Below are 24,263 nucleotides of genomic sequence, written 5' to 3'. Positions count from 1 at the left end.
GCAGCAGGCGAGGGAGCGAAGCTTCATCTGCCCGCTCCCCATCGCTCGCACTACCTCCTGAACCATCTACCCCCCACCCCACCCCCGTCCGTGGAAAAATTGTCCTCCATGAAACCGGTCCCTGGTGCCAAGAAGGTTGGGGACCGCTGAAGAAAACGATTTTGATGCATGAGTGTTTCCAAAGATTCCAATGGCTTTCCCAGCAGGTAATGTTGCTCCTTTACAGTTGCTGGCTAAGCGTTTAGTATTGCTCTATAAGTTTCCCAAGCCTGATTTCCTGCCATCCCTTTAAGTCTACAACGTCTCTTTTTGTTAATGAACATTGCAATGTATTGTAACTAAAAACTTTTAACAGGCAGCGTTTATTAGAGTGCAATATTCTGCTTGTGGTGGTATATAGATGTAATTTGAGGGATTTTTTTGTTTGTTTCTTTTAACTGTTGGCCTTTTCTTAGGTGCACTAATGCTGAAGCACTATGAGCTTTCAGAAGTTCTGGAGAGACTACAAAGTTCTGGTTGTTATGATACCTCTAGTTGGGCTCATACATTTGGGGTGGCACAGGATCAAAAGCAGCCCTGTCTTCCAAATTCCTAATAAGGATGACCTTCCTGAGCCAGACAGTCTGGCACCCACAAGTCCTGAGAAGAACCACATCCCAGGGGAATAGCAGACTTGAGCGCTTCAGGTGAGTTTGATTTAATGTGGTCAACCAAATGGCATGTTCCAACAATGGGAAACATAACCTTTAAGAAAGTATAGGGCTCTGGCAATAAAAGCCTAAGTTGGTGAGTTAACCTGTTGTTTTTATTATGAGCCACTGGCAAAATATTATCCTACAGTTGCTTCTAGAAAAGTTGGTTCCACAGAAAGCTTTGACACTTGCCTGAAAGGACAGTCAGTCCATTACTTGTCCTGCCCTTTTCACTAGCAGTGTCACCAGGATCATAATTGTGTCCAAAGGAGCAGTTTTTCCCCTGCCATAAATCCATGCCGCACTTACAAATCTGTAACTTGCAAAAGGTTCTTTTCTTTATTATTGTTCTCTGATTTTTCCAAGATAAATAAAACTAATTGTATTTATTCCTTAATATCTACAGTCAGCTCTCTGTACCCATAGGTTCCAAATCCACAGATTCAGTGAACCACGGACCAAAAATACTTTTTAAAATAATTCCAGAAAGTTCCAAAAAGCAACTACTTACATAGCATTTACATTGTATTAGGTATTATAAGTATTTTAGAGATGATTTAAAGTATCTGGGAGGATATGCCTATGTTATATGCAAATACCTCCCCATTTTATATAAGGGACTTGAGCATCTGCAGATTTTGGTATCCGAGGGGGGGGTCCTGGAACGAATCCCCCATGGCTACCAAAGAATGACTAATATTTTAGCTTCAAAGTAATTTGTTACTTTTCAGAGTCACTGAAATAAGAGCATATAGTAATATAATTCAGATCTATAGACCCCTATCAATAATTCCCAAATCCAGAAAGTTCTAAAATCTAAAAGGTTTTGTCATAACTCCTTAGCTAGTTGATCTTAACTGACATGACGCATTAATCTTTATTCCACTTAATATGAATATTTAGTTTCACTGCAGAAATATTGTTGTATTTGATTATGAGTGTTATACTGTATTATGATTATATTGATTCCGGGTGTTAAACACCATATTATTTTGATTTTGGGTGTTATACACTATATTGTGTTTCTAAAATCCAAGAAATAATGAATTATGAAACTCATTTGGCCCCAGATGGAGAGCTGTGACCCTACAATTGTGGAACATTTTCTATTTTAATATACCATTTTGACCTTCAGGTGAGTAATAATGTCCTAGTGGTTGAAGTATGTCAAAAGAATGTGCTGTATCTGTCTGTTATTTTAAAAAAATTTTACTTTTATTATGGAAAGTTGCAAACAAACCCCAAATAGAGAGAGAATAGTATATTCCACTCTATAGTATCCATCTCCCAACTTTAACAAACTATTAACATTTTACCAATCTCTTTTTATCTATCCCCTCCCTTTTTTTTTTTTTATTGCTGGAATATTTTTAAGCAAGTCTCAGGTTTTGGTATATATCTTTAACAGTGAGGATAAACACATACAACCACAAGTGTATTATGACACTGAAAAAATTAATGGTAACTCTTACTATTTAACTTTCAGTTCTAGCACAAAAGCATTCATACACAATACATGAGGGTGAGCCAATAAACTATTTACAAAATAGGCAGTGGGCTGGATATGGTCCATGGCCTATAATTTGCCAACCACTATGATGGTGTAGTCCATTACTTCATTAGGTGTTGCAAAATTATGCTGCTGAAATGCTGTCATTTCTTCTCCATTTATTAGCTGGACCAACTTTGCCTCAACTATTCAGTTCCCACTCAAAATGCATTTATACAGGAAAAGCAAGATATATGGTTTATTTCCCTTTATCAGTTTTTATAATAAATTTGAATTATCTCAGTCTATTATTGTCAGTATTCTTTTTAATGCTTAAATTGTCCCATCTTAGATTCCCTCCAAGTTGACTCCTGTGTTGTTTTTTTTTTTTTCCTGTGCCCTTTGATATGATCCAAGCGATCTTTGATAACATTATTACTTTTTGGCAGAAAAAAGTCCCCAGCTCATCTAGTTTATTTCTTGCCTCAGACCTAGAATCAGCCACTTCTCCAAAGAGCCCTGATTCCTTTTAGGAAAAAATTTTATGTGTTTATATTTTTTTAAATCATATTTTATAGCTCTGAATTTAGAATATAGTCATATAGGTTTTAGTATTATTTAATTGTTATCCATCACTGCAAAAAGCCCATCTGCCAGGCCAGTGCATCCAGGAGTAGTCAGGGCCATTCATGTGATGGTAACTTTTGGAATAATGGGTCACATTGTTAAGAAGAAAGAAATAGCTGAACTGACACTTCCAAACCTATGCTATAAGCCAGCCCTGTGTTACGTTTCTTTTTTTTTTGAATTGTACCTTATTTTGTCTAGATCTAGACATAGGACCAGAAGTCAGCAAGTTTTGACATCCTAAAAATGATTTGGGAGTCACCAACACTCTCTTCCTTTCTCATTTTATAGAGATGTTAGCCAAAAGATGTGGTTACTGGTCTCACTACCACAAGACTGTTCGAGGTGCCAATTTGGCATTCTACTTTTGAAAAGTCGCATGTCACTATTATGTATTGAAAAGTAACTAGAGAAATCACTTTATTAATCACAGTCTCTGTTATGATTTGTGGTTTGTGTGTGTGTGTGTGTGTGTGTGTGTTGTAACGTGCAAATTTATGTATGGAAGTCACTAAGCTTTCATTTAAATGTATTTCACAGATTTTGCCAAATCTAAAATAACCTTTGAAATAATATTTAAGTACCTTTGTTGTTCCTTGCATAAGATGAACAGAAACTTTTTTTCCTCCTCGTGCTATAAAAAGAGATGACTATAGCTTTATCATTGCAGGGAGAAAGCTGGCCATCATTGCTTTCACTTTATTTGGGCCCAGTTGCCATGGTTACAGCCCTTTAACTAAATTGGGAGGAGTGGTAACCAAAAGAACACTTTGCATAGCATTCCCTTGTTCTCTTCACATCTTCTTTGCACATCTTCAAATCACCTTTTTGGTCTGTATCGTATTGTGCCATAGACAGCTCTGGGTAGTACTGTAGTCTGAGTAGTTCAATTAGTTTTATTTGTGCTAAACACTGTCCAGTGGTTAGCGTGGTTAGCGTATTCCTGAAAATAACTAATAATTGGCTGAACCTTTACCTTCAAAGCACCAAGCCTCAACAGATAAGGTCTATGACCTGAGATTTTTATCCTTTCCACATATTATTATAGTATCAGAATTTTATGCCTCAGGCACGCTTCTTCCAACCTCATTAAGGAAACTAGTACAAGCTCTAGCACACTTGGTAAATGATAGCATTTTATATTATTTACACTCTTTGAGATCACATTGCAAATCAGATCCTATTTATCTCCTTGTCATCCAGCACACTCCCTGGCTTTTGTATTTATTGTCATTAGCCAAAATTTGGGGGATGGTTAGATATAGGACATCAAAACTGAAAATCATTGATTGATCAGGTAAAACTACAGAAAACTGCTCTGAATTTAGCCAAATATTTAAAATTAAAACATGGTTTATTCTTTGGTAAATGTGTTGTGTAGATTTGTCTAGCTAGATGTAGACTGTACATTAGAGAGTGTCTGTATTAGGAATCCTAACAGTTATCTCATTTTCATAATTATTTATAAACAGGATTTGATATAAATGCACTTGTATTCACACCTAAGATTTCCAAGCAAATGAAAGTTAGAGAAGAAACAACACTAGATCTTGATGTAAGAGAATAAAAACATTTGGGACTCAGAGACCAAATTCTATGAGTTTCACATGGCATTTGTCTTCTAGAAGCATATCATATTTGAATAACTGTACTGTAAGCTTTCTAGCTGTGTTACTGTGCATTCCAAAATTATTAAAATATCAGTACTTTTTCTTGTAGGGATTCATTGAAGAATAAAGAAATGAATGTTTAGTCTAAGTTGATTTACATTTCTCATTTTTGGGGGTTTGCGCCAGTGGGTAGTTCCTTTTTCTAAAGAAGGAGCAGAGCATTAAAAGTAATTACTAAACTATAATCTATTAAATGTTTTGGAATTATTTCTCTAAAATGTTTTATTTTTATTTCTTATAGAAAGAAGCAGCTTTGAGTCTGAGCTTGAGTTTGAAAGAAGAAATGAAAAATAGCAATTGGATCAGAAAGAACTGGCTTCTTGTAGCTGGGATTTCCTTCACAGGCATCCATCTCGGAACATATCTTATACAGAGAGCTGCAAAACAATCTGTAAAGTCTCAGTCTGAAGGCAAACAAAAGAGTTTGAATAATGAACTAAAATAAATATTCGGAATTACTAATATGTCATTACACCATTACGTGCCGATTAGTATCGTAAGCATGGAGCTAAGTATTTAATTTTATAGCCACAACGCTGTATATTCGGACTTTCCTTCCTGAAGGATAATCTTGTTAACTGTTGAAACCCACCACAATACAATAAATAGAAAACTCTGGTTAACAAAATAAAAGCTGTCTTCACAAATTACCACCTGAAGTAAGATGTCTCGTTTAGAAGCTAAAAAGCCCTCATTCTGTAGAAGTGAACCACTGACAAGCGAACGAGTGAGGGCCACCCTCTCTGTCTTGAAAGGCATAGTCACATCGTGCTATGGCCCGGCAGGCAGGCTGAAGCAGCTGCACAACGGCCTGGGGGGCTCTGTGTGCACAACCTCCCAGTCGGCAGCCCTCCTCGCCAACCTGCCAGTCACCCATCCCATTTTAAAGATACTGACAACTTCTGTGCAGAATCACGTGTCCTGCTTCAGTGACGGCGGCTTATTCACAGCCATTCTTTGCTGCAACTTAGTTGAAAATGTTCAGAGACTAGGTTTGACACCCACCACTGTCATTAAGTTAAATAAGCAGCTTTTGAGCCTCTGCACCAGTTACCTAAAATCCGAGGCCTGTGGTTGTCGAATCCCAGTCAACTTCAGTAGCACTCAGATCCTCCTCTGTTTGGTGCGCAGTATATTAACAAGTAAACCTGCCTGTATGCTCACCACAAAGGAAATCGACCATATCAGTACTTTGATTCTGAGAGCCTTTCTGCTTATAATTCCAGAAAATGCCCAAGACCACATCATTTTAGGAAAGAGTATAATTGTCCCTTTAAAACGTCAAAGAGTTATAGATTCTACTGTGTTACCTGGAATACTTATTGAAATATCAGAAGTTCAATTGATGAAGATACTACCTATCAAAAAATCAGATTCCTTCAAGGTGGCACTCTTTTGTGTGTCTTTATCCGGAGACCTTTCTGATACTGGAGAAGGAAATGTGGTGGTGAGTTACGGAGTTTCTCTTGAAAATGCAGTCCTGGACCAGTTGCTTAACCTAGGAAGGCAGCTAGTTAGTGATCAAGTAGATCTCGTCTTGTGCCAAAAAGTTATACACCCATCTTTGAAGCAGTTTCTCAGAATGCATCATGTTATTGCTGTAGACAGAGTTGGAGTGGCTGTGATGGAACCCCTGAGTAAAGTGACAGGTAAAAAGCACTCGCAGCTTTTGCCCCTTATGGTTAATAAATCACACTTCTTTTGAGCAAAGATATTCTTGGTGTGTGTCACTGTTAACATCTTGAACAATCTGAGAAGCCGCCAACCTCACTGTGTGTGTATCATTTCTGGCAGCAAAGGTTGTTTCTGAAAAAGATCCTGCATTGTTCACTTATTAAAAATTGAGTGATGATGACTATTTTCTAGGTATTTTCCAGCCCCAAAATGTACTGCAGAGTCTGTCATAATCTAAAACTATTAACCCCCAAACATTTTACAGATTATTGAGAAATCTAACGTTTTCATAATCACATGAAGTCTTTCATACTTTAAACAAAATTCTTCTACTTGAGTTTTACAAAGCTCTTAAGTCACATTGTATTCAGAAGGTAGTTTTGCAACTAGAATATTCACTTTTATCTAACTCCAACAAACAACTGTACTTCTGCCTAAATGGTGGTTCCTAATTAGGGGGTGGTGGTGTGTGTGTGTGTGTGTGCCCGCAGGCTAGCTTTAAATATCCCAATATCCCAAATATTTCCAACTAGGCTCCTTGAGAGTTGGGATCATCTTTTACTTTCAGTGCTTACAACAAGCCTGGTCCACAGTAGGGGTTCTAAAATGTTTGTTGAATTAACAATAATATGTTTATTAACATAGAGAATTATAACGGCAAGAAATTCACCGTATTTCACAAACTCAGCAAAAAGAAGCAAATAGAAGGTTGGTAGTCACCTGCTAGAGCCAAAGAGAAATGACAGGCTGAAAAGTTCCTGATTTGAGTCACTTTTCACTATCTCTCTAACTGCATTGACAACCTATCAGAAAGATAATCATTTCATTCGGATCAATTTCAATTCGTAAGTTATTAGACTTAAAAGCTTAAGTCTAATAAATTTTGTTAAAACTGTTAAAGTTGACTATTTTTAGTCTTATTATAAATCATCGAAAAGGAGAAGGATGAGTGCCAGTACTGAATCCCTAAGATCTCTGGGCTATTGCCCTGCCTCTGTAAGACTGTCAAATGATCGTTAGAGTGGAAATTGTTAAGAAATAACAAAAATCGTTCTTTGGAACTCATTGGTAATATTGTGGGTCAGACCCATATCCTTAAATATTTACTGGCTTTTCATGAGTCAGGTGATTTCCAGTTGGGAATATTGAGTATTATAGATTATGTAGTCAGTTTTTAAACTGAAGCATTTTTCCGTAGAAACAATATTATAAGTGGGCACTGGGTTTCCACACCAGCCCACAATTGATATTTGTCCCACTTGTAACTAGAACATGGTAGAACATGAACTGACCTATTTTGTTTGAAAATGGATATGAAAAGTTATGTGTTTTCCAAGTATTTGCAGTTGATTCTTTGGAGTGTTATCAAGTGTTATCAAGGAGTGTTATCAAGGAGTGTTATCAAGACATTGCAGAGCTGCCAGTGGGATTGGGGAGAGTGCAAATGTTTTTTATAGACATGCCCTGCCCTGCTTCCCCAAATTATGTATGTAACATTACGCAAAGCCAGGGCTGCAGTCTTGGATCTCGGGAGCAGAAACTTTTTGAGACACAAGGGAAAAGGGGGGAAAAAACTATACCAGGCTGATGGTTCTGGTAAACTAATAACAGGTGAAGTATCTTTGGGACCTAATCCATCTTCTCTGGTGTATCTAGGTTAACATTACCTCCTTTCTCCCCCTTCAAACAAAATTCCTCTTTACTGATGATCTAGGTTAAGTAATGGGGTTATTGTGCCTGGTTGACTGGTGGGTATGAAGCTTGTCAGAGCTTACAGAGCATTTTTAACATTTGGTTTGATTTATTTGTGAAATAGACATGATTATCCCCATTTTACTCTCCTGTGGGAAAGCCCACCCAGAAGAGTTAAATGACTTGCTCCACATCAGAGGATAATCAGCAGGAAAGGGGATCCTCTCCTTACAAATTCTGTTGGTTCCACCCTTGAAATTATACAAGATGTAGAGTTTTGGGTTTTTTTCCTTAAATTTTAGATCCCTCAAGTATTCCTTATTCTTTGAGACTTCAGAAGTAAAGAAGAAAGGGTATTCAAAGAAGTGAAATTGTTCGTGATTGTTTTCTAGGTTTTTACAAAATTTTTGAGCTGCAAGTATTTTTAGACATAATTATTTTAATCCCATTAGTTTCAAAGAGGAAACTGGCCCAAGAAGGTACATTGCTAAGAGTTACAGTTTTAATCTTAAGACTTTAGTATTGTTACTCCTTATAGAAGGTTTGTGCCGTTTCTTACATAACTACTACATTTAGAGATTTTTAGAAACCTTCAAGTCATCCTAACTTCTCATTTATTCATATTTTTATTAATTTATGTTTTGTAAAATTTTACTATTTTACCTGTACAGGAAGGAGGGCAAAATATAATCAAAGAATAACAAAATGAAATAAGAATGTCACATACTTTATTTTGGCATAATTTAGGTAGTTGTTTACATGCAAACAGTTGTTAGGCAAAAAGAAAAAAGAAAAAAATTCCTATATGTTCACTAAATGGAGCCCCAAAAGAATTCAACTACACAGCTATTTGCATAGCTTAATTTGTGTGTTTTAAGGTAAAAATCATAACACCTTTAAAAAATGCCCTGTCTTCTCACTTCATCCTCATTCCAGATTAGTGGGGTTGTTAATTTGGGGTCTCTGATCCCTGCACGGGCTTCCAGGGTTCCTGGACTTCCTGAAAATGTATGCAAAATTGTGTGCGTCTTTTTCTGGAGAGTACAAAATAGCTTCTAACATGTTCAAAGAAGTCTGTAAACCAAAAGAACCTCTGCTTTATTTGCATATGATTTTAATGACAGAATACTACTTATTTCATAGGTTTAAGAAGATGCATCTTATTTCTTTATCCTATATTTCATATCTTAAATGATATGCTTGTGGGACTTTTATATTGGCTAGGAATAAATATTATAATTGTAAATGATTGTATGCTCCATCTTTACTCATCCATTTTGTGTTTTCTAAACTATTTTTAAAAAATAGGAACAAGGCCTATTGGTTCCTTGGACTCAATCTCTCCCAGTAGTTATGGAAGTGTGAAAGATTTGTGCACTGCAAAATTTGGCTTCAAACATTTTTTTCATATTATTCCTAATGAAGCAACTGTCTGCAGCTTGCTTCTCTGCAACAGAAATGACACAGCCTGGGATGAACTGAAGGTAAGTAATAAACTTCGAATTCCACGTCTAGGGGCTGAGGCAGGGATTAAATAATCACTCAGACCGTGCTATAATTTTTTTTCACATCGGTGAGCTATGCTTTTTTTTTCTTCATAACTTCCCTAGGTTGTACAGAAAGCAAAAACAACAAAAATGTGAGAATTAAAATGACAAGTAAGCTGATTGAATTGCCTGTGATACTACAGAAACTTGGCATGTTGCCTCTTATTATTTCTAGTATTTTACAAGCAATCTGAAAGTCCTTGATGGGGACTTTTCGTAAGAAATTAACTTGAATTGTGTACTTGTTGATGCTAAAGTGTATGAATAATTCACTTAGCAATAGGTTCCCCAGTTATACCCATCATCCACCTCTTAACAGCAATAACACATGCAGCTTTTATACAATGGAAGCGATGCCCTACGGCATTGGTCACAGACTTGAAGAATGCATGCTCAAGGATCTATCCTTGGTGAATATTCAAGGTCTGTGTGTTTTTATTACTGCTTGGTTGGATCATTTCCATAGCAACTTGAAATAAGTTCTGTAGCATTTATACAGCTAAGTTATTTAGACTGAAATATTTTTTTGGTAGAAATATTTGCATACCTTGCTGATCCAGTTATTGTGTTTGTGAATCTCAATTTGAAGAGCTAAATGTATATGAAAGAGGATATTAATCCAGACCATGAAAGCAAACATCTGGCTAAAGTATTTTCTTTCATCTCTTTATTATTTCATCTTTATTATTCCAAAATGTATTCATCACATGACAACCTTAGTGACACCAGTTTTGTTCTTCTGCAATTAAAATCAGGCTCTTTGAGACCACTCTCTGAGTTGCCTTGAAAACGTGGTTATATTTCTTTGTGTTTCTGATGTCAATGTCGGATACTGGTGATTCGTTTCTTTTTTAGCTCACATGTCAAACAGCACTGCATGCTTTGCAGTTAACAATCAAGGAACCATGTGTTTTATTAGGAGGTGGCTGTACTGAAACTCATTTGGCGGCATATATCAGACACAAGGTAGGTTAGATAGTCCTTAAATTATCTGAATTCTCAGCAACATTCATTTTATGAGATAATAAGCTAAATCATAATACTCTGGAGCCTTTAATGCTTAATTTCTCAGTAGTCTTGAAATCAAATATTGTATTTGAAAACACTTGAGGAAAATAACACTTGCAAATATAAGGTAATATCTTTATCACAGTGATTATTAATCCAGCCTTTTAGCAGGTGATCACATTCTTTGAGTATTGTGTCTACTGCCTGTTGAAATGAGCATTCTGTGAATGGGAGCTGTCATCTTAGAGAGCTCAACTGCTGTGGTACAGTAATAATTGATATTCACGATGAAAGTGTTGAGATTCTATAGAATACTTCAGTACCTTCTGGATCTTCAAGAAAAAACTTAATTTCATTTATTAAAACGTGCTAATTATTAGACTCTATTATAATTTTTAAATTGGTATTCATTTATGATATATTGAGTCTATTAAATAGAATTGTTTTATTAATCTATGAAACTCCATTTCCTGACAGTAAATTTAGTGCATTGTAGTTCTTATTAATTATTTCATTAACACTGACCTACTCTATTTGAAAATGGATACAAAAATGTATGTGTTTTCCAAGTATTTGCAGTTGGCTCTTTGGTTAGTCAGGAGTGCAGAGCTCCCAGGGATGCCTGGGATTGGGTGTAAACGTTTTTCATAGACATGCCTTGCCCTGCTTCCCCAAATAATTTAAAATCTGTTTGAGGATAAAGCCCATTCATGAAAAGTTACTGGAATTTACATTATGAAAAACAAAACCATTGCCAATCTATTGATGCTGAATGGACAATAACATGGTCTGCAAATGGGACTGAGGAAACTAGAATAAGTCTTTTGGAGAAGGAAGGTGTTTTGAGTAGGATTTTAAAGAAACAGTATAGCACTGAAAATGTGGGGAAAGAATATGCCATAGAGATGATCTCATCTGGTTCCAACTTCCTGGGCAAAAGAAAAAAGTGGTCACTGTTTTTAAGTAGTTAGGATATGGGTTTTTAACTATCATTCAAGTATGAGTTTGCTAATATATTACTTTTTCTATCATGAAATTTCTAGGATAAACTTTTTAGAATGGTGGAAAAGAAGCAGTTCAAAGTTGTATAACCATGTCATTAATTTAAAGAGAAGAATAGTTATTTTTTTAACATTAATGTGAAAATGACACGTGCTTAAATGGTTTTTGTCTTAATAATAATACATGTATTCGCATTTTAAACAAATCTCAAACATTTGCCAAGCATAAATAAGTACTTCATCTGGGACATTAGTCTTCCGTAGGTTCCTCCCGGATGTACAGAAGCCTGTGATTCACATATTATACCTTGTCCTTCATGTATTAAGGAGGCAGTAGTGGGCAGTCCTTCAGAATAAGTTGATGGTGGGGTTTATTCTGAGTCGTTCATTCTGATAACATGACTGGCAGCGAGCATTTTTACTACAACAACCAGGTTAAGGGAGTAGCCTGACCAGCTGGCCCATCCATGCCCCTTAGCCTTGTGCCAAACCCCTAAGTACTGTATGAATAAGGGTTTGATCAAGTATTTTTCAGAAACATTTTTGTCATATTAATTGCTTTCAATGGTTTTGTTACTCTTCAGACACGTAGCGAGCCAGAAGGCATTCTTAGAGATGTCGGATGTACCCAGACAGAACTCCAGCTGATCACTGAAGCATTCTGCAGCGCGCTCGAATCTCTCGCTGGCTCTTTAGAACACGACGGAGGTGAAGTTCTCACTGACGGGAAGTATGGACACTTTTGGTCAGTTCAGGCTGATTCTCCCTCTGTTGTGAACTGGCCAGATGTGCTTTCAAGATGTGGCTGTGGACTGTACAGCAGCCAGGAAGAACTTAGCTGGTCCTTCTTAAGGAGTGCTCGTCTTCCTTTTGTGCCTCAAACCTGCCTTCCGTGTGAAGCCACGGACTCAGCCGGCAACCTGACCTTGGACTGTTTTACTGCAAAGCTTAGTGGCCTACAGGTGGCTGTAGAGACTGCCAATTTGATTTTGGATCTTTCATATGTCATTGAAGATAAAAACTGATGTAAGGGAATAGTATGTTTATATTACAAAAAGAAAAACTAGTGACGTGTCAATAAAGAAAAATATCGAGTGTATGTGTTCTCTCTCAAAGACCTGTTCTGCATATTGGGATTGATGATTCATAAATTTATAGATTTACTTATTTAAGGAAAAAAGAATTGATTCTTGAATACCACATTATTATACCACAGAATAATAAAAATATGAAGCATTGTTAAAGATATGGTAATTATCTAGCAGTTTCCACAGATACCACTGTACATTGTTCTACATTTCTGTTCTCGTTATTTTGACATCATTCTAAGAGCATAACAGAAATTTTTTTTAAATCCTATGTTCTTGTTCGGATATACTTATTACAGGTATTTTTTAGTTTGTAGTAATTACATATGTTTAAAACTAGATTCCAAAGTATCACAAAGCATCTAGTACCTACTGCTCATTCAAAAGAAGTATTCAAACTACACATTCAGTAAAATTTCTGGGTTCTTTAACAGACTATATCATTCACTGGTTGGGTAATTGGTGTAGGAGCTGGTCTACCTGCAATTGCTAGTTTGTATCAGTTCTTAATTTTTGTTATTTTGATGAAATGTGTAATCAAGGAAAAAAATAGATTTATATAGTAACTAAGCAGCATAGAGAAAAGAAGTGGAAAAACTATTTCTCTAATTTAGTCAAGAGTGCCAAAAAGAAACTGGCACAGCTCTCATATTCAAAGTAAAGACATGTCATATCAAGGAATATAATTTGAATTTTATGCAAATGCAAGATGTATTAATAAATTGAAGAAGAAATACAGAATGTAGCTAGAAGAATCAGTATAGAGCTGTAACATGTTATATTAAACTTCAGGAAAACATCTTGAACAGTTTGGGAAAATTAAACAACCTAAGAGTCAATGATCAGATCTATAGCTGTGATAGAGGGAGATAGAATGTTTAAGCAATTTCCTCCAGTATTCTTGTAATCTAAAAGAATTTTTATCCTGAGCCAAAGAAAAAATTGCAGTACAAACGCAGCAGTGCAATATGTATTGAAAAAATCAGCTACACTACAAGCTTCATAAAATATTTCTCCAAAATTTCATGTCTTTTATCATTAGGGTCAGTCAGGCAGAGTGGTAGGTAGCCTCTGAGATGGCCCCCAGTTACCCCTGGCCTCCTAGTTTTCAGGCCCTTGTCTAATCCCCTCCGTTGAGTGTGGGCTGGATGTAGTGACTCCTTTGAGTTTTCCAGTTCTCACTTGGTGAACAGGAGTGTCTTAGGGCAGTTATCCTGTGCCTGATCTTTCACTGTATATTGGGACATAACTTGTCTTCGTGGGTCTACAGGTGGAGAGGAACTGTGCTCCAGGAGCTGCACCTAAAGAATCACACACAGGGAGCCTCACCCACCCTGACCTGACTTCAGTAATGAGATTCTGGACTTTGAGCTGATGTTGTAACGCCATGAGAATTTGGGGGATATGGGAAGGGTGTGAATGTATCTTGCATGTCTTGGGCAGCCTCCAAGATGGTCCTGCCTCTTAGCATACACACTTAGGGTGTGGCTGGGACCAAATGACTAGCTCTTAATGAGTAGAATACAGCAGAAGTGATGGGCTGTCACTTCCGATATTGGGTTGTCAAAACACAGGCTTCTCTCCTTATCTGTCACTCACTGTGATGGAAACAAGCTGCCAGGTTGGGAGCTACCCTCAGGAGAGGCCCACGTGGCAAGGGACTGAGGGAGGCTCCAGCCAACAGCCCACAAGGACCTGAATCCTACCAACAACCACAAGAGTGAATTTGGAAGCAGTTCCTCCCTAATGGGCCTCAAGATAAGTTTAGCCTCTATCATTGCAGCCTCGTGAGACGCCCTAAAGCAGAGGATCTAGATAAGCCAGTCCTAGGTTGATTCCTGACCCACAAAATCTGTGAGATGATAAACTTTAAGTCAAGTTTTGGGTGTTACTTGTTATGCAGCAATTAACACCTAATAAAGGCAAGAGTAAAGCTTATTTATAATTGCATACTGAAAATTTGATCACACAAGTGGAAAAAAGCATTCTTGATGCCATGCCATTGCATTTTCACCATCACTCCAAACATAAAGGCAGGGTTCATCACACATGTTTACAATGGGGTTTTTATATTCACTTAAGAAAGGGTGTCACATAGAAATATGGGAATAATCCTGGGTCTCCTTGGCCCTCTACTGCATTTCCAAGTTGCTCCAAGAAGGGAGGCTATAGCAAACTGACCTTATAAGTTAAGGGTCTCCACTTCTCAGGATAGCCATTTTTAGCTGTCATTTTTAACTTTGCCTTAAAATTCAATTATATTCCTTGGTGAAACATCAGTGCTCTCATTTTGAGTATGTCATAAATTGTTGAAATATTTTTATAAATTCATGTTTCCTGAAGTTGCATACAATCCTTAGTAGAAAACACTGGAAATTAAAAAAACAAAAAACAAAAAACACTGTCAATAGTTCAAGAAAATCATCATTCAAACTCAGATGGTAAAATACGAGATGAAAATTCTTGATGAAAATAATTTCAGAGGAGCTCATTTTGACAGAAATAAACAACAACAACCACAAAATAGCAACTAAGTTAAGCCTTGGGCATTGTTTGCTGACAAAGTAAGATTGAAGTCTGAATATTGCATTATGTTTCCTCGGGCAACAGAACAGGAAGCCCTGATAGCTACAAAAAAAGGAAAAGGAGAATCATGCAGAAAAGAATGAAGCCAGCACTGCTCAATACTTTTGTGGGACTCACAGGACACGTCTCATGTTTTATTATTATTATTATTTATTAGTAAAGTTTCTTGAACCATAGGATTAGAATCTTTTTAATCAAAAGAGGTTAGGATTTTGGCAGCATGGAAAAAAAAATTGGAGAACTAACAAAAGACATTTTAAGTCAAAATACTCATTTAATCTTATAAACACCCAATTCCTTAATTCTTCCGTTTATACTTATATTAGAGAATCTTTATATGTTAGACATTTAAATCAACTGTTAGAGTGGAGTATTTTCCACAGGATATTTAAATTATTAGTAGTAGTTTTTTTAATTATCATAGGTATTCTTGAACTCAGTTTGTCTAATCAAAACTTTTGGGGCGTTCACGTGATAGAGGAGGACTTTTAAGTACCCTCATAAGACCCATCATATTCTGTATTCTTACATTGTTGAACAGTTTTTTGGATAACTTTAAAATAAAACAATATTGTTTATAGTCACATAAATTATATAGATTACTATTTAAGAGTATCATGTACAAAAATCACTCTCATAATCAATGCAGGGCCTGTCAAAACATCCAATTAGGTTATTCATTTCTGATGATCTTTGGGGAATAGTCAAGGAGACTAAACATGTCTTATAGGTCCCTGTTTCAGCTGTATAAATAAATCTATCTCTTAATCTGAAGGAAAAGGCAAGTTTGAACATCTGATATCTTTATAATTTTTTTACATTAGTTAAGTGTTTCCACTTAGTAACTATAGTATCCCATAATCCTTGGAAATATTTGCCATTCACCTACAAAACTTGAGTTTAGATGCATCTAAACCCAATGTTAACCTGTATTTTTGGATTATAAGTAGATTTATATGTTTCTTTATTAAGAATATAGTAATACTCATGTAAAAGAGAATGCAATCTCTGAAAACTATTTGTATATGTAGATCAACCCGTTTGTTGGAGAGAGAATTAGTAGACTAGATGTATTAAAAGCAGTGGAATACCATTATCTGTAATAAATTGTGACTTAAAAGGAAAATGAAGCAACTTGACCGTGTCCTAAGAATTCACATTGGGGAAACCTTTATAATAAACATTCTATTTTATTTAGCCCTGTAGCTTTTGTTTGAAGCATTGTGACTTCATTTGGAGAAATGTCAATTGATTTCTTTCTGTTTGCCAGACACAAAAGTCAATGGTGTTGAAGATTTAAAAAAAAAGATTTGTTCACAATCCCTGACTTCAAGGAGTTGATCATCTGGCCAGCAAGACATATTTTTCAAGTATTATTTTCCTTTCTTCTTTCATAAAATTTTGTAACAGTAGAAAATTTGGAAAATATGAATCTGACATACACACACAAAACAAAAACAAAGTCAAGCGTAGTCCTACTACCCAGAGATGACCACTGTTTACATTTTATGTGCATCTTTTTGGTTTGTTCTCTGTGTACAGTTTTCCAAAAATGTGATAATATAGGATGTTGTTTTATAATCTGTTCTTTTTACTTAATATGTCATGAACATCATAATCATGTATAATAATTACACATTCTTCTACTACATCAGTTTTAATACCTGAAGAAATTTCAGTAGTAGAGATTACAGGCATACCTTGTTTGATTGTCCTTCACTTTAGTGCACTTCACAGATATTATGTTTTTTCATAAATTGAAAGTTTGTGGCAACTCTGCATTGAGCAATTCTATTGGCCCCGCTTTTCCAACCACATCTGCTCACTTTGTATGTGTCACATTTTGGTAATTCTCACAGTATTTCTAGCTTTTTCATTATTATTATATTTGCTGTGGTGATCTGTGATCAGTGATCTTTGATGTCACTATTGCAAAAAGATTACAACTCACTGAAGGCTCAGATAATGGCTGGCATTTTTTAGCAATAAAGTAGTTTTTAATTAAGGTATATGCAATGTTTCTTTAGACATAATGCTATTGCACCCTTAATAGACTACAGTGTACTGTAAACATAATTTTCATACACACTGGGAAACCAAAAAAAACTGTGTAATTTACTTTATTGCAGTTCTTGTTTTATTGTGGTGGTCTGGAATCAAACCCTCAATATCTTTGAGGTATACCATACCTGTGTATCATAATTTAGTCAATGAGCTTTTATTAATATACCTTTAGACTGTTTTCAATTTTTGTGTTAATATAAGCGACAACGCAGCAAACATCTTGCATATATCCTTTTCCCAAATCCCTGATTATTTTCTCAGAGTGAATAAATAGAATTAAGATTCCTGGGTCCAGCTGTATTTGAAATGGAAAGGCTATTAATACATATTGTCTAATTGCCTTCTAGAAATGTGGCATCAATAAACTTCAACTATACTGTGTGAAAGCTCTCATTTTTCTGAACTTTGGTCAACACCAGTTATTATCTTTGCCAATTTAATAGCTGAAAATAAAATCCTTTTTATAATCTGCATTTTCAAAATTATTAATAAGGAAGATACTGTTTCATACATCATTGGCCATGTCTTCCTTTTTTTAGTCAAATGTTAAAACAGGCCTTCCAAGCCTTACTTTCTATCAGTAAGTTTATCTTTCTCTTACACATTTTTATTTTTTTATTTGTTTTCTCATATGGATTATTAAAGATATCTATGTAGTAGAGAGAGAAAATTTTAAGGCAAATGCATAGCCTCTCTTAGGGTCTCAATTTTCTAAAGTTTCACTTGCCCAAGCTAAACATGGTGATTTCTTAATGGCCCAGCTTTGTACATTTCTATTGATTTGTCACTTACAAGCAGCCACTAAACACCTATGTAGTATGATGAATTTTAAATAGTAGCCTCTGACTTTTTACTATCATCTAACTCTTTGAGCATCTATGAAATGGGATGGTGTAGTAGTTTCCTAGGGCTGCCATAACAAATACCGCAAACTTGGTGACTTCACAGAAACTTATTTTCTCACAGTTTTGGAAGCTAGAAGTCTGAAATCAAGGTGCTGGCAGGGCTATGCTGCCTACAGAGGCTCTAGGGAACAGTCATTCCTTGCCTCTCCCAGTTTCCGGTGGCTGTCAGCAATCCTTGGCATTCCTTGTCTTGTAGACACATCATTCCCATCTCTGCCTCTATCTTCACAGGGCCTTCCCACCTCTGTCTCTCAAATCTCCCTCTCCTTTCTCTCATAAGGACACCAGTCTTTGGATTCAGGGCCCACCCTAAATTCAGGATGATCTCATCTCAACATCCTTAATTACATCTGCCAAGACCTTATTTCCAAATAAGATCATATTCACAGGATGGGGTATAGGACTTAGACATATGCTTTGGGGGGTACACCTTACAACTCACTACAGACAGTAAAAAGCTGCCAAGATGTAAATCCTTCTTCCCCAGGGCTACAGCTGCACAGAGAGTAAAGTTTGTCCACCTTGGACAGAGAGCACCAATGCCCAGTTTTACCACCAAACATTTCAAATCGTTTCTCCATTTATTGTTGTCCTTTAATTAACAATCATCTTTTTTGTAGGGTACTATCTCCTTGTCCCCCTTTGTCCCCTTAAATCACCCTACACATGACATTCTCTGTTACTCCCCTTCTCTATCTGCACCATCATCATGCTTCCTCTCCTGCCCCAGGTGTCACAGATAAACTACCCATCAGGTGTTGAAAGGCAGACATGATGTACTGTGTAAAAGGGACCGTGATAAATAGGTCTTTAGTGATGCAGTGGTAAGTTCTGGGGAGAAAGGTGGCATTCTATAGTCCTATGATTAGGTCTTGGTCATTTGTTGAGCCTCTGCTCCTGGACTGTGAACTTCACCAGTGCGTCTCAGGGTTTTCTTCCCTTAGGTGAAACGATGGCTAGAACAAGAAGCAACCTTGTAGGATTAAGCCTTGAACCTGTGGAATCTGACGCTGTCTCTCCAGGTAGAAAGTGTAAGAATTGAGTTGAACTGTAGGACCCTGCTGGTATCTGGAGAACTCCTTGTTGGTGTGGGGAAAGCTACCTCTCCCGCCCCCAACGCGCACACACACACACACACACACACACACACACACACATGCTCACACACATGCTCACACAAATTTGGTGATCAGAATGACCTATCACAGATCTAAGAGGAGTTTGTTCAGCTTTTTACTTGTTTGGATGTAGTGGTGACTCCTAAGTTCCTTACATACTGGATGAGAAACTAGAAGTCACAATATATATTTTAAATGCTCAAATTCACTAGTAATCAAACTTTAAAATAAAATAACTTCAGACGTCTATCACAAGCCCAGGATATCACCTGTACTTTTGACCAACTGGCTATAGATCCTATAGATTGGAGGTCCCAATGACCCCATCCCTGGGTTTGATTAATTTGCTAGTATGACTCACAGAACTCAGTGAAACATGTTGCTTACTAGATCACCAGTTTATTACAAAAGCGTATAACTCAGCAACAGCCAGATGGAAGAGATACATATGACAAGTCATGGGGACAGGACACAAGGGTTTCATGCTCTCTCGGAGAGGGCTATTCTCCCCAAATGCCACATGTTCACCAACCAGGAAGCTCTTAGAATCCTGGCCATTTGGGTTTTTATGGAAGCTTTGCTACATAGGCATGATTGATTAAATCATTGGCCATTGGCAACTGATTGGACCTCCAGCTCTTTTGCTCTCCTTGGAGGTCAGAGGATGGGATTTATATGGATTTTTAAGTATTTCACTATTCTGTTGCTAGTTTGAATAGAATGATTTTCCATTACTAAATGCCCAATATTTTATTTCTATATTTTTGGAATACCATGAATACTGTTCACTGCTAATAAATCATAGATACTTTTTCAATCTATGGGTTTTTCTTTTTCACATATAACTTTTCTAAAGTTGGAATGTGTCTTAAAATCAAAGTATACATTATTTGGGTGTCTTTTTCTCCCCACAAAATAGTTACTATTAAGTTGATGATGTGCTTTATAGACTTTCACGGATTTGAGGAAATAAATATATGTATGCAATCTATATAGATGGAAGGAGGCATGGCGTAGGCTTTTGAGAATTCTGGTGTTTTGAAGGAGAGACTTTGGTTTAAATACTTGAGTAAACTCTTACTTTTTGTGAGCTTTATAACCTCATGTGATTGTTGTGAAGAGTAAATTAAATAATTAATTAAAAGCACAGAACCTGGCATATAAGCAGCACTCAATAAACAGGAGCTAGGAAAAATCTTCCAATAGATTTCAACAGGCTGATAATTCCACATTATTTTAGAAGCTGGAAAAAAAAAACATTTTAAAAATTTAATTGTGATAAAGCAAAACTACAAATTTATAAAGTTTGGTGGAGTGGTCACAAGGATATTCAATCATCTGCTTAATTTTCAAGTACTCCTGTAGACTTAGTAACTTTATATAATTTTTAATTCTCTTAGTTTATGTCAGGGACTACACACAATGGGCATATTTATTAAATCCCTCTGACAGTCTTGGTTCACTAAAAACATAGATAAATGTGCTACATATTATTTTTATCAGTACCTCAGACACATCTATGAATATTGACTAGGTGGTTTTATTGCAAAAGAATTTAATATTCCCTGAGTTTAAGAAAAATGGATTGAATTTTTGTCAACAAATTACTAACATTTGTTATCAATGGTGCTTAAGATATTTTCAAAACTACTATTCTGCATCTCTTTACTTTTATTTATATATGTTTTGACTGTAAGAAATGAATAAATATATGTGAAGTATGTTTGAATCTATTTTACAATTATATAAGCAACTTGAAAATTCTTAGATTACTCATGAAAATTAAAGGAACTATTAAAACTAAAACAGAAATTTCTATCAACTTCTCAAGGGAAAGTATCAGCCATTCTTATTTATTTCACTTATGAATTTCCTATACATGAATATTTTATCATATTAGGTTACACTTGATGATGAAGTATAACAGAAAATTTTATCTTTATGGCACATGAAACCAAGGTCTTTAAAACACAGATGATTTCTAGTTCTTGTTTAAATACAATTTTTCCTTTTTTTATTGAGCATTACAAGAAATATCATCATCATTTTCTATTACAAATTAAATCCTGATTATCTGCATGGATGAATCTCTCTTCTCATATTTGAATCCTTTCTGGTTTTATTTTAATCTTAATGAATGAATTGATGTAAATATTGGGACTCTGCTGTGGGAACAGCTTCAAAATATGCAATTAAACATAGAGCATTTGCAGTTTGTTTTTGACCCATGATTCTTACTTACTTAAAACCAAATTGTTTCTCCTCATTCATTCAATGAAGACCTACTGATTGTCTGACCATATTAAGTCACTGTGCACACACATGTTTTTCCTATCTATCTTCATTTTTCCACCCATTTATTCATTACCTAGCACCATAGCTAGGGATACCATAATAAATATGAAAAGATATTGTCTCTGTTCTGATTAAGCCTAAAGCCTGAAAATCATTCACATAAGAGTAAACTTAATCTGATCTATGAAGGAGGGAGATATAAGAGAGTATAGTGGGAATTAGGAGGTTCTTACATAAGGACAAGATGATTGAAATGAGATTTTAAGGAAGATTAAAGTTAATTTGGATAAAGAAGAATGAGATGATTCCAGGCGGAAAGAATAACATATACAAAGGCCCTGTGGCAGGAGGGAACAAAACATATTTGAAGAATTGAAAGGTCATCGTGACCAAAGCTTATAGAGTGAGGGCAAATGTCATGGAAGATGACTCAGAAGACATAGGTGGAGGCCAGACCAGGCCAAACTTTGTAAGTCACTACAAAGAGTTTGGAATTAATCCTAAAAGCAATGCAAATTCTGACACTGCTTTAAGTAGAGGTGGGAGGGAGAAGTAGTGAGTTCAAGGAAGGGAAATTAGTTAGGAAGTCATTCACTAGAATAGGGAAGAAATTATGGCAGGTGATGGTGGCAGTATAGGTGAGAGACACAGAAGGATTCAAGAAATATTCAGCAGATAAACTCAACAGAATTGTGATGATTTGGATAATCACAAACAGAAACTTGGATGGTTAAATATAACTCCCTGCTTTTAGTTTACTCATCTTGATGACTGGTATAAGATAGGATTTGCAAGAGACAGTAGTTTTGTTTTGAACATAATGAGGCTAAATTGCTTTCTTGCTAATCAAGTGAAGAGATTAAAAAGGCAGATGTACAAGTCTGAAGCTCAGAGGATGAATCTAGGGTAGAAATCTAAATATGTGAGTAATTTGCATATAGGTAGTTATAAAAGCTGTTCATTCACTGATTATTCAATCACCACACATTTGTCACACTACCACTATATGCCAGGTACTGTTCTAGATTCTGGGGATTCAGATAAATTTTAGAATCAGCTTGACAAGGCCTTGTCAGTTCTTTGGGATTTTAATTGCGATTTCATTATTTGCATGTAATTGACGCCTATGTAATATTTAGGTTGGTTATCCTGAAAAATGGTATATCTCCCAACTTAACTTTGATTTAGTTCTTTCATACTTTTATAGTTTTTTGTTTCATTATGTGTCTTTCATTTTTCTACAGTTGAGTTTATTCCTAGATATTTTATAAGTTTTTTATTACAAGGAATGAAATCTGTACATCACATTTCTCAATTGGTTAAAACAAACCTGCAGGAAGGGCATTGGTTTTTGTATGTTACACTTTAATTCAATTTCCTTACTGAACTCCCTTACTAGTTCTAAAAAGTTAGTTGACCCTCTTGGTCTTTGGAGATAAACAGTTACATTATCAGCAAACAATAACAGTTTTATCCCTTTTTTTTTCCTTTTTCTGGTCTCATTGCATTGGCTTGGACTGTCATTACTATTTGAATAGTAAGAGGGATAGTTAGAACTTTTTAAAGCTAAAGAACTTTTCTTTTGTGATGTTCCAAGTTTTACAAGTTTATACCCTTCCCTAGTCAATGAGAAACATATCTTTTGGGATATTGAAACAGGGAAGGTTATATCATTCAACAGTGTCCCCAAATGCTTGAATTAACATTGAAAATGAGTAATATATAAAATAATTTAATTTATAGGCTTTATCATCATTATTATTCTATCTCAAAAGATTAAGTTTTACTGTTTAAATTGATTTTCAAAAAAACTATTGAAATAACATGGACCTGGCAATTCCAAACAAGATCTTTTTGGTTTTCCTGTTGGAGATCTACATCCTAAAATATATCAAGCAAACACAGAAAATAGGGACAGCCAAGCCAAACTAAAGTGTATGTATGTCTAAAAGGCTACAAAAATGATAGCCTTGCACAGTTAATGATGACCCTGTAGCATGTGCTGTGAATAGCATTTTGCTTCCTGTTCACAACAGCTTGCCATCTAAATAGAATAATGTAAAGTTTAATGAGCACTATTCTTAAAATAAATATTGCTTTTATTTACAGTGAAGTGGAAAGCACTGCCTTTGTCTTTCTTTTGTATTTCCAGTTGCTACAAAAATAAATCTACCTAAGGTACATTAAACAGGCATTGTGCAGCTGTGAATTCAGGATATAGTCGACCAGGCTGATCAATGAAGAGGATATATATCATTATTAATCTGCAAAACAGTTGATTGACCTAGGATTGTCAGACATGTCTGCAAAACTGCGTAATATTTATAGACGTTTAATATCAAAATGAATAAAACTATGATGATTTTCACATGCCCACTCTATAGATAATGACAAATTATTAGGGGGAGTGGCCAAGATGGCAGAGTAGAAAGACCCTGAGCTCACCTCCTCCCGTGGACACACCGAAATTACAACTATTTACAGAGCAACTACTAATGAGAATGACCTGAAGACCAGCAGAAAAGGTCTTCTACAGCCAAAGATATAAAGAAGGAGCCACAACAAGACAGGTAGGAGGGGTGGAAACATCTTATAGTCAAGACCCATACCTCTCGGTGGGTGACCCACAAACAGGAGAATAATTACAGTCACAGAAGTTCTCTCCAAGGAGCAAGGGGTCTGAACCCCCCATCAGGCTCCCCAGCCTAGGGGTCCTTTGCCAGGAAGACAAGGCCCCAGAACATTTGGCTTTGAAGGCCAGCAGGCCATACTTCTGGGAACACCAGAGGGCTGTAGGAAACAGAGAC

At 36.0% G+C, this 24,263-nt stretch overlaps 3 protein-coding genes across 3 annotated transcripts; all 3 read left to right on the top strand.

Annotated features, from left to right (window-relative positions):
• Positions 1-476: 476 nt before the first annotated feature.
• LOC137750260 (uncharacterized) lies at positions 477-686 on the top strand. Its single transcript, XM_068524645.1, has one exon. It carries the CDS (start codon positions 477-479, stop codon positions 666-668), a length of 192 nt encoding a protein of 63 aa, XP_068380746.1. The 3' UTR covers positions 669-686.
• A 4,075-nt stretch (positions 687-4,761) lies between these two features.
• Positions 4,762-5,128, top strand: LOC137750263 (uncharacterized). The gene has a single exon (XM_068524646.1). The coding sequence runs from the start codon at positions 4,762-4,764 to the stop codon at positions 4,921-4,923; it is 162 nt and encodes a 53-aa protein (XP_068380747.1). The 3' UTR covers positions 4,924-5,128.
• A 14-nt stretch (positions 5,129-5,142) lies between these two features.
• MKKS (MKKS centrosomal shuttling protein) lies at positions 5,143-12,488 on the top strand. The gene is made up of 4 exons (XM_068524644.1): positions 5,143-6,127; positions 9,153-9,328; positions 10,247-10,357; positions 11,985-12,488. The coding sequence occupies exons 1-4, from the start codon at positions 5,143-5,145 to the stop codon at positions 12,423-12,425; spliced, it is 1,713 nt and encodes a 570-aa protein (XP_068380745.1). The 3' UTR covers positions 12,426-12,488.
• The last annotated feature ends 11,775 nt before the right edge of the window (positions 12,489-24,263 follow it).

Source organism: Eschrichtius robustus, chromosome 16 (genome assembly GCF_028021215.1).
Source record: "Eschrichtius robustus isolate mEscRob2 chromosome 16, mEscRob2.pri, whole genome shotgun sequence".
NCBI classification, from domain to species: domain Eukaryota; kingdom Metazoa; phylum Chordata; class Mammalia; order Artiodactyla; family Eschrichtiidae; genus Eschrichtius; species Eschrichtius robustus.
The sequence above is the reverse complement of the archived record's forward strand: the minus strand, read 5'-3'. Positions and strand labels throughout refer to the sequence as shown.